At 38.4% G+C, this 10,684-nt stretch overlaps 1 protein-coding gene across 1 annotated transcript in view; it reads right to left on the bottom strand.

The window, feature by feature from the left end:
- dscaml1 (Down syndrome cell adhesion molecule like 1) overlaps positions 1-10,684 on the bottom strand; it is a 155,846-nt gene that overhangs the window by 24,813 nt on the left and 120,349 nt on the right. The window contains exons 19-21 of the mRNA XM_059330638.1: positions 6,449-6,595; positions 5,554-5,709; positions 5-144 (exon numbers count right to left, since the gene is read on the bottom strand). Of these exons, the coding sequence (XP_059186621.1) occupies positions 5-144; positions 5,554-5,709; positions 6,449-6,595 (443 nt within the window). The remainder of the gene's footprint in view (positions 1-4; positions 145-5,553; positions 5,710-6,448; positions 6,596-10,684) is intronic.

The following is a 10,684-nucleotide window of genomic DNA, read 5'->3' as shown; positions in this document are numbered from 1 at the left end:
TCACCGGTTGGCCTGACCCGGGGCTGGAGCAGTAGATGGTGTACTTGCGGATGATTCCATTTGGCTTGTGAGGGGGTAACCAGGACACCACCACACTGCTGGCGGAGGAGGGCACAGCTTTGATGCCAGCTGGGGGTCCGGGGTCTGAATCATAAAGGGGAGCAAAGAGAGAAATGGAGGGCAGAGTAAAATGTGAGACACACAGAGATATATTTTTTTGCTTGTACAGTTTACAGAATGATTAGCTTTAATAGGTTTATATTGATCTTGGGGGAGATTTGCCCATTTCTTGTTGTTCCCTGGTTAAGTATTAAAATGTAAGCATAAAAACATGCATGTCCAATATGCCAGACTGTAAAAAATAATCTGTTTCATTTACGGTAAAATACCGTAAAATTTACTTCACCGTAACAATTACAGTGAGTGGGTTTTCTACTGTACATTTAAATGTAAATATCAGCAAAAACTGTTATTTAGACTGAATATTCCCGTTATTTTTAGGGTAATTGTGTCATCATGGTATTTCTCCATTCATTTTACATAAAAATGTTATATTTTTACAGCAAAACTTTGTGTTTCCTACAGTTAATGACAGTAAAAGTTACAGTTTTGTGCTATTCTTTGATTTACGGTAATTAAAAGTGTCTACTACAGTGATATACAACATTTTTTAACAGTGCAGACAGTTGACTAAAGCTAGGTTTGTGCTCGCCAAAGTGTCCCTTTGCACAAAGAGTTATTGTTATCATGCCTTTAGTGTCAATCATAAAGGCTCCAAAAGTTGGTCATGAAGCTCTGAGGTGGACAGTATTTTTGACTGTTGTGTTAATAATTTTAGTTAAAAAAAAAAAAAAAGTATCTAATTGCCATTTTTTGGACTGATAATGCAGTTGAATTAAGAATCACAATATTGGAGGCTATTAAAATGATCACGGTGTGATTTTCTTGCAATTTTATTATTATTAGGCCTGTGAAATATGATTTGTTGGCCGGGAAATGTCGGTATACAGACACTGATGTACAGATTACAATATTTAAGCTTTTTTTTCTACAAAAATATGAATTAGCAAAATGCTAGAGGAAAAACAACTTGACTGTGCATGTTAAATACCAGTACAATCCTTCCAGCAGACCCATTTTTTCCCCAAACATTTTCAAGACTAATGTTTTGCTGGACAAAAAATAACTTGTGTAGTGGCAAATCCAGGTGACTATTCTACTAGACTATTCTCAGGTTAATAAAAACAGCCTCTCTCTTGTTTCCATGGTATGACTGTGATAATGCCCTGCAGCTGGAGGGACTGCTTATTTTATGTTTTTATTTTATTTTATTTTCTACTCTGCCTTGCATGTTATTTAGAATGCTGCCATAAGACACATTTTGATCATCACAGTCTCTCTCAGATAATTTAACTTGCAATATATGTTGTGAAGGACAAAGACTGGAATTATGATTCGATCAAATGAAAAAAAAAAAATCTTCAGCTCCCTCTAAATGTTGAATTAGAAGCAGAAATGTCAAACATTGACTGGTTCCAGACCCTCAAATTTGAGCTTTTATTTCTATTTTCTATGACAGTTAACTGACTTTCTTTGGGTTTTTGGACTGTTGGTTTGACAAAACAAGCAATTTGAAAAGGTCGGCCTTGGGTTTAAAAAACTTTAGAGGGCATTTTTCTCAATTTTCTGACATTTTATGGACGAAGCAATTAATTTAGCAAATGACTGGCAGATTAATTAATGTGCACTGCCTCATTTTTCCTTTGTGTGCTGCTTTTTTCTTGCACCTGAACCCAACTGGGGTTGAACATGCACACTATCAAGCTTCTTCTCATCTATCATGTGGCCATATGGACATGTTATTGCTTACTTGACCAGGGACTGGTTTGCATAAAAAAACAAAAATAATTTGTGATTATGATCACTCTGTTGGTGTACTGCAGCAGATTATCTATGAGGGATTCATGGATTATTATGATGTATGTATAAATCAGTCAAACGTATTTGTTCCTTGGTGTATCGATGATGATTATAAACACCTAGAAGGTTAGAACGCCATGCGAGAATTAAACAACATGCAGAATTTTAAAGTAAACACATTATGATAAACATTAAGTCCACAAATTAAAGGCATAAGCACATATTCAAAGGGACCAACTGCTGTGGCCCCAAGGGTGTGAGGGCCCCTTGGAAAGAGAATGAAAATTAAGTAAATAATGAATCTGAATGAGTCTCTTTCCTCCGAAGCTTACTGTCTACTGCAGGGGTGTCAAACTCTGGTCCGTGGGCCAAATTTGGCCCGCAGTGTAATTTTATTTGGCCCGCGAGGCAATACCAAATTATTATATTATTATTGTACTATAAAAGCTGACCCGCTGGTATTATACGGCGCATTTACCGCTAATACTACAAATCCCACAATGCCCTGCTGTTGTTTTGGCGCGTCAATCAGGACAGGACCCAGAAACGCTCCTCTGTGACAGTCGTCATAGCAACCTCAAGCTAGAGCTGTCTCCCAGCTACCCCTTCCCAAAAATGGCGAAAAGAAAGGCAGAATGTATTAACCTGTTGAAAAAGTTTATTTTGATATTTAAATCAGAAGGATGCAAATAGAAAAGGGACATACGATTTTTATTGAATTTTTATTTAATAAATTAATGACATTGATGTGTTTTTTATTTGAAATTTGATTTTGCATGTCTGCACTATTTAGTTATATATTGTATGTTTATAAGCGTTGCTGGTTCCATATTTAATGTTAAAGCAAAACATGTTTGGCAGAGCCGGCCCAAGGCATAAGCGAACTAAGCGACTGCTTAGGGCCCCGTGGTCACTAGGGGGCCCCCAAGAGCAATTAACAAAAAATATGTACATCATTTGTTTAATATTTTGCATGCATGAGTGACACTTTCTATATGATCAAAGATATATTATTGTACAAAAACACACTTGTTGTGTGTTTTCACGTTTTTCAAAAATAATAAACCAGATGACACTTTTACAGTAAAAATAATGCTTTACCATTTGGATTGTTGTGTAAATCAACCCCAGGTCACTCTATAGTTGAATGTGATACATTTTTAGATTAAAAAACACATGTGACACCCTGGACATCATTCATTCATTGGTATCATTTGTATCATTATTGCATTGGTATTATTTATGTTATTAACTGGGCCACCCCCATAAATGTGTGAAGACATATCAGGCTGACAATAGCATAATGTAAACAACATTAAAGTTTGTAGTAGGTGTGTGAATGATCAACAATCAATATTATTGGCAGAAATAGAGGGCCCCAAAATTGAATTTTGCTTAGGGCCCCATGGAGGCTTGGGCCGGCTCTGATGTTTGGTATATATTAAAAGGTTTATTTGTTCAATGTTGGCCCGCGATTTTATTCAAGTTTTACATTTTGGCCCATTGTGTATTTGAGTTTGACGCCCCTGGTCTACTGTCTCTGTGTGTCAGAGACAGACGCAGAGGAAGGCGGCTGAGCGTTTTCTGTTTGCAAACACTTTTCCATATGCTGCAGACACACTGAGGGCAAAGGGAAGGCAGAGAGCGAGAGAGGCAGAGAGCGCTGAACGTATGTGAAGAGGTTGCCTCTGGACACAGTGTCAACCCGCATCAGGGCAAAAGAGACACTCAGCTTGCCCCTGATAAGCACACACACACACACACACACACACACACACACACACACACACACACACTCAAAGACTAACACAACACACATATTTGAAGAGCTATTGCGGCGAGGCCAGCTCATAAAATGGAGATATAGTGAGGAAGAGAGAATAAAGGCCTTTTCTGAAATGACACTTCTTAGAATCTCTGCTCCCCCCTCCCCTTTTTCTTTCTCCTGCGCTCCCTCTTTCCCCTCATTTTCTCCATCTCCAGACGCCTGCCTCCTCCTCTGACTGGCCCCAGGGAGGGAGAGGAGAGGCGGATACGGATGTAATCCACAGCCCGCCAGTGTAAGCACAAAATTAATTCTCTCTAAGCCACAAAGAATTAATCCCTCTCCTTGTGCTGGCTGCTGAGCTAGACTTGCACACAAACAATAGCGCATGTACACACACATACACCCATGCACGCACACAAATGCTAAGACACTGTACACATGCAAACACACACTTAACACCCCCCGACACTTCCGCATATTCACATGCACAGACCCACACCCTTAGGCTCCTTAACCAGACACACTCACACACTTTTTTTGGCTTCTTAATTCTCATTAGCACTGGTAATGGCACATCAGAGCACAAAGAGGTTTTAATCAGCATCCTCAGCCTTACAAAGACCCCCTCTACCCCCCCTGGCTCTCTGCCACCCACACTGCAGACCTAAACCAAGAAAACCAGATCTGACCTGGCCCAAAGGTGTGGTCACTCAGAGCAAATGACATTTAGGCCCCGTTTACACCAGGACGCTCACGGGTAAAAACGACAAAATATTTTATCTGAAGTGCCTTTCGTTTAGACGGTGACGGCGTTTTGGGGGCTTAAAAACGCAAAAATCTGAAACCACCTTCCAAAGCGGAAAAGTTAAATACGCTCCGCCGTTGTTGAGAATTTATTTGACTGAATAAAAGAATAAATAAGTCAATACAGGTTAAAATATAAGTTAACAGTAATATTATTAAAAACAGTTCATGTGTGTCATATGCGATTAGAAAGAGACATTTAATTTCATTGATTTGGAGTTACATTAAAAAGACTTCATTTCCCAAGATGCTCTAGGAGCAGACGTAACGTACGTGATTACGTCAGAGTTTTGTTGTGTTAGTAGAAATGTGGAATCACGGCATGAACGCACACGCTGTATGTTTTTTGCTCTTCTTTATTTTTCACTAAAGATCGTCTGATCATGAAAGGAAAGGTCTCGCTTCATTATTTTTAGTCAAGAAGTATTTTCTGCTCCTCCGTAGCGTGTCGTCTACACGGCCAAGACACAAAACTCTGATCTGATCTGCTCACGTCACGTATGTGTTTACGTCACATACATGCTCCAGTACAGGAAAATAAACAAACGTGGGATTATTTCCATGCGTCGGACCTTCAAGCTGCTCTGGCAGCTCTAATAAACTTACAGGAGTCTTTCCACCAAATGTACAGGATATGTACAGATAGTATTAGTGAACAGAGAAGGATCTGGAATTACCTCCATCACATTCTGGATGCAGCAATTCGTCGGAGGCGAGCCAGACGGCTGTGAACGAGACCTGGGAGATCTAGTGATGGTGGAGAACTTTGTGGAAGGAGTAGCTGATGAAAATGTGTGGCGTGAAAACTTCTGCATGCCCAAAGATGCTCTTATGGCTTTAAGTGATGTCGCCTGACTGCATACAATCGAATTTCACACACTTTTGCGTCACCGTATGCAGCAGATTTCCTCCTGAAAACGCTCGTCTAAACGAGGAATAAAAAGTGAAGACGCGACGCCACTTTTGCGTCTTCTGTTCAGACCGTCCTCGTGTAAACGTAGCCATAGGTCAGGTCATTATTCCCTTTATGTGTGGAAAGATCTAATAAAATGTGGACTCACAGTCTTCACGTGTTTGGATATAGAGGACGTTGCTGCGGACTCCGTCTCCAGCCTGGGTGTAGGCCAGAACCTGGATGCTGTAGTTGGTGAACTTCTCCAGGCCTTTGAGCTCCACCTGCTCCTTGATGGTTGTGATGTTTTGCATTTCACCCCATTCTTAAAAAACAAAAGGACAGAATGAGATGTTCAGACCAAGAGCTGAGCTGTTATAGGTCCTGGTGTCTTTAGTAAGAATATGAAATAGCAAAAATATGAATTAGCAAAATGCTAGAGGAAAAACAACTTGACTGTAGTGTGCATGTTAAATACCAGTACAATCCTTCTCATGCAGCAGACACAATTTTTCCCCAAACATTTTCAAGACTGATGTTTTGCTGAACAAAAAATAACTTGTGTAGTGGCAAATCCTTATGTTGTGTCACATGCAGGTGTAGACTATTCTCAGGTTAATAAAAGCAGCCTCTCTCTTGTTTCCATGGTATGACTGTGATAATGCCCTGCAGGTGGAGGGACTGCTTATTTTATGTTTTTATTTTATTTTATTTTCTACTCTGGCTTGCATGTTATTTGATCATCACAGTCTATCAGATAATTTAACTTGCAATATATGTTGTGAAGGACAAAGACTGGAATTATGATTCGATCAAAAGAAAAAAAAGAAATGTCAAACATTGACTGGTTCCAGACCCTCAAATTTGAGCTTTTATTCCTATTTTCTATGACAGTTAACTGACTTTCTTTGGGTTTTTGGACTGTTGGTTTGACAAAACAAGCAATTTGAAAACCTGCATTTCACCCCATTCTTAAAAACAAAAGGACAGAATGAGATGTTCAGACCAGGAGCTGAGCTGTTACAGGTCCTGGTGTCTTTAGTAAGAAGACATAATCAACACACCTCCGTCTGGAAACACCGCCCAGAACACAACGCGATATCCCTTCAACACGCCGTGCAGCGTCATCCGGGGAGGCTCCGCCCACGTGATCACTGCCTCGTCTGATGTCACAGAAATGGCTCGCACATTCTGAGGAGGCTGGCTGGGCACTGAAGACAAAGAGGAAGAGAGACGAGAAAACTCTAGATAAGTTACTTTACATTACATGTCATTTAGCTGACACGTTTGTCCAAAGCGACTTACAATAAGTGCATTCAACCTGATGGTACTAGACTTAGACCACAGGAATCAAGTAAGTACAGAACTTTAAGAGCTAACTGTCATCGCTACAGGAGTGCTATATGTTAAAGAAGAAATGAAGAGAATAAAGGAAGCGCATTTTTTTTTATTTTTATATATATATATGTTAGGTGACCATGACTTAAGTTATCTAAACCAGTAGTTCTCAACCTTTTTGTCCGCGACCCCCGCTGACTGAACAGAATCTGACACGCACAGTTCAGATCACCCAAAAATTTAACAAAATGACCAGAAAACACACAAAATGACCAAAAAAAGACACACAATTACCAAAAAAAATACACAAAATGACCAAAAAAGACACAAAAAGACACAAAAAAGACACAAAATGACCAAAAAAAGACACAAAATGACCCAAAAAAGAAACAAAATTACCAAAAAAAAAGACACAAAATGACTAAAAAAAGACACAAAATGACCAAAAAAAGAAACAAAATTACCAAAAAAGACACAAATTGACCACAAAATGATAAGTAGAAAACCCACTCACTGTAATTTTTACGGTGAAGTTCTGGCAACCACAGCTGCCGGTGTTTTACCGTAAATGAAACAGATTATTTTTTACAGTGTAGTAGCAACCTATGGGTTTTTGCAATTTGTAATGACAATGGGGTTTAAGAGGTTATTATTGTGAAAAATGTAGATTATTTTTGAGTCAAAGCAAAGGCCGCCATTGTCTTCTCAAAATTAAAACTCCATTGGCTGATAAATAAATAAATAAATAAATAAATACACCCTCTCTGAAACCCTAAATTTCCATATCAAACCTGAGGCGGGTAAACAAGCTAGCGATAGATAAAGAGCTCATGACATGCGTCCAGCCTGATGTATAGGACCATCTCCACAACCACCATCTCTCTTTCTCTCTACAAGCCCCCTTCTGTCCCCACAAGTCCAGGTGTCTCTTCTATTGGCTACCGCTGACCATTAGTCTTTCAGGCTTTGAATAACGCACACTGTTAGGGATGAACAGAAGTCAACTTGTGAGAGAAGGAGGGGCAGGAAGAGAGGAAGAGAGCGGAGTGAAAGACAGAGAGCAATGAAAGAGAGAGATTGGGCCAAGTCCACCAGGGAATTTCTCTGCAGCTGGTGAAGAGAGAGGAGGAGGTGGGGAGGAGGACGGAGGAAGGGAGGGAAAGGAGAGAGGAGGATTAGAAAACTGAAAACAGGGTTTTGCATGAATAAACCTTTTCGGCTAAACAATTAGAAGGCAACAAAACGGAGCTCAGTTTCTTTCCTTCACAGTCACACCTTTACAATTTTATATATACAGTCATAGAAAGAAATAGTAGATAATAGACCACTGTTTTCTTCTATTTCTTGTTCATTTTAATGCCTGGTACATCTAAAGGTACATTTGTTGGACAAATATAATGATAACAACAAAAATAGCCCATAACAGTTTAATTTAAGAGCCATTACATTTTCCATGGTTTTCTTGATAATACCCAAAGTCATTATCAAGAAAACCAAGGAAAATGGCTGGATATTAGCTCTTGAATCGCTACAGGAGTGCTATATGTTAAAGAAGAAAAGAAGAAGAGAAAAAAGGAAGCGCTTTTTTTTTTTTAAATATATATATATGTTAGGTGACCATGACTTAAGTTATCTAAACAATGTATCTAAAAAGCAATCATGCTGTTTGATGACTGAGCTAAAAACAGATAAAATGGAGAAAATAAAGGAATCCCTTAACATCCAGTTTTCTCTAACCCCTTACTTATTCCACACAATATATATATACAGTCATAGAAAGAAATAGTAAACCACTGTTTTCTTCTATTTCTTGTTCATTTTAATGCCTGGTACAACTAAAGGTACATTTGCTGGACAAATATAATGATAACAACAAAAATAGCCCATAAGAGTTTAATTTAAGAGCCATTACATTTTCCATGGTTTTCTGGATAATACCCAAAGTCATTATCAAGAAAACCAAGGAAAATGGCTGGATATTAGTTCTTGAATTAAACTCTTATGGGCTATTTTTGTTGTTTTTTTTTATTATATTTGTCCAACAAATATACCTTTAGTTGTACCAAGCGTTAAAATGAACAAGAAACTGAGGAAAACAAGGGTGGTCTATTACTTTTTCCCATTACTGTATTTACTCTATCAGCTTGTTCCAGCATTTCATTGAACTGGATGAGGCTTACTCTGAGTGAAATGTTAACAAAAAAAAATAACAAAATTACACATTTCCCTTCATTTATGTTCGGTACCTTTAAAAACTTCAACTTAATTTCCCCTTTAAGTAGCTTTAAGGTTGGAAAAATCATCAGTCAAGGCTTTGAATGTCAAATAATTTTCTCCACATTTCCTCTAGATTTTGACTGACATATTTGGGATATTGGGATCATTTTGGATTGACATTACAACTAAACAACCTGGGTCTTCAACAGGGGGTCCTCACGGTTACTGTAGGGGGCGCTAAATATTGTTCTTTTTCTTAAAAAAAAAAATATTTCTGAAAATACAGATGGACAAGAATCAAATATGTATTTTCAGCAAAGGTAATTTTCCCTTTTTTTGTGATGAAATGGCTGGATATTAGCTCTTGAATTAAACTCTTATGGGCTATTTTTTTTTTTTTTTTATTATTATATTTGTCCAACAAATATACCTTTAGTTGTACCAAGCGTTAAAATGAACAAGAAACTGAGGAAAACAAGGGTGGTCTATTACTTTTTTTCCATTATTGTATATACTATATGTATATATACAAGAAGAGATATAAGGACAGAAAAATGAAAAAGGAGAAGGTGAGCTGGTTCAAGTGCCTCTGAATTGTCATTGTTGGGGCCTACGTTGGGTTAAAGCGATGAATAAAGGCAGAAAGTATAATAAATCAGCACTGAGGTTGCTGATGTATAAAATAACATTACATAAGTGCATAATTTGGAGGAGAAAAAAAACACGGGGAACATAATGAAAGGCGGTTTTGGTTTTGGGCTGGGGCTGCAGGGAGGAGGAGATGGGGGTGAGGGGCAGAGGAAGAAGGGAGGAAGGGAGGAAGAGAGTTAAAAGCAAGGGGAGCAAGGGAAGGGCAGAATAAGATGAAAAGAGGGAGCAGAGAGACAATGCGCTCAGCTGTGGATAATTACAGCAGGAAGCAGCGGAGGGAACGAGAGAGAGAGAGACAGACAGAGAGACAAGCTAATTATAATTATTTTTAGTATGCTTGTTGTTATCACTATTATCATAATGGCCATCAATATCACTGTCGCCACGGTGACAGCCATAGGGAAGAACTGGAGGGCTCTGCCTGCTCTGGACCAATGGGGCTTAGCCAACTGTTCACTGGGTGGACAAGTACGTAACGTGTGTGTGTGTGTGTGTGTGTGTGTGTGTGTGTGTGTGTGTGTGTGTGCGTGTGTGTGTTTGTGTGTGTTTGTATGGGGAGAAAAACAAATGTTGGTGACGTATGATAGATTGAGAGAGAGAGAAAAAAAAATGTCCGTCTGCATGTACACTGTAAAACCCAACTTGTTGTTTCAACTTAAATATTTGAGTGTCCATGCTGCAAAAAATAATTTTATGTCAAGACAACAAAGAAACAAAGACAATGGAGTTAACTCAAATGATTCTTGATATTTGACTCAATATTTTAAGTTAAAATGACTTTTTGCACAAATCTTTGTTGTATTGAAAAGGAAAAATTAGTTATAATAACAGACAAGCAACACTGGGTTTTACAGTGTACAGATTAATTGAATTAACTGCAGCCATCACTGAAGAATAAAAGCTACAAGAAGAAAAGAAGAACACTATTTCAAAGTCTCATTGAGTGAATATGATGATAATGACTTAGAGTTGGTTATTTTCTTCTTTTAAAAGATGAATTTATCAGTGTATTGTTAACATATCTCAGCTTGTTTTGAATTTATTTAGCTCCTCACTGACCAAAAGTAAATTCATGCTGGAGAAAATGTTACTTA

The sequence above is a fragment of the Centropristis striata genome, chromosome 4, assembly GCF_030273125.1.
Source record: "Centropristis striata isolate RG_2023a ecotype Rhode Island chromosome 4, C.striata_1.0, whole genome shotgun sequence".
In the NCBI taxonomy this organism is placed as follows: Eukaryota; Metazoa; Chordata; class Actinopteri; order Perciformes; family Serranidae; genus Centropristis; species Centropristis striata.
Note: the sequence above shows the minus strand (reverse complement) of the source record. Positions and strands in the feature narration are given on the sequence as shown.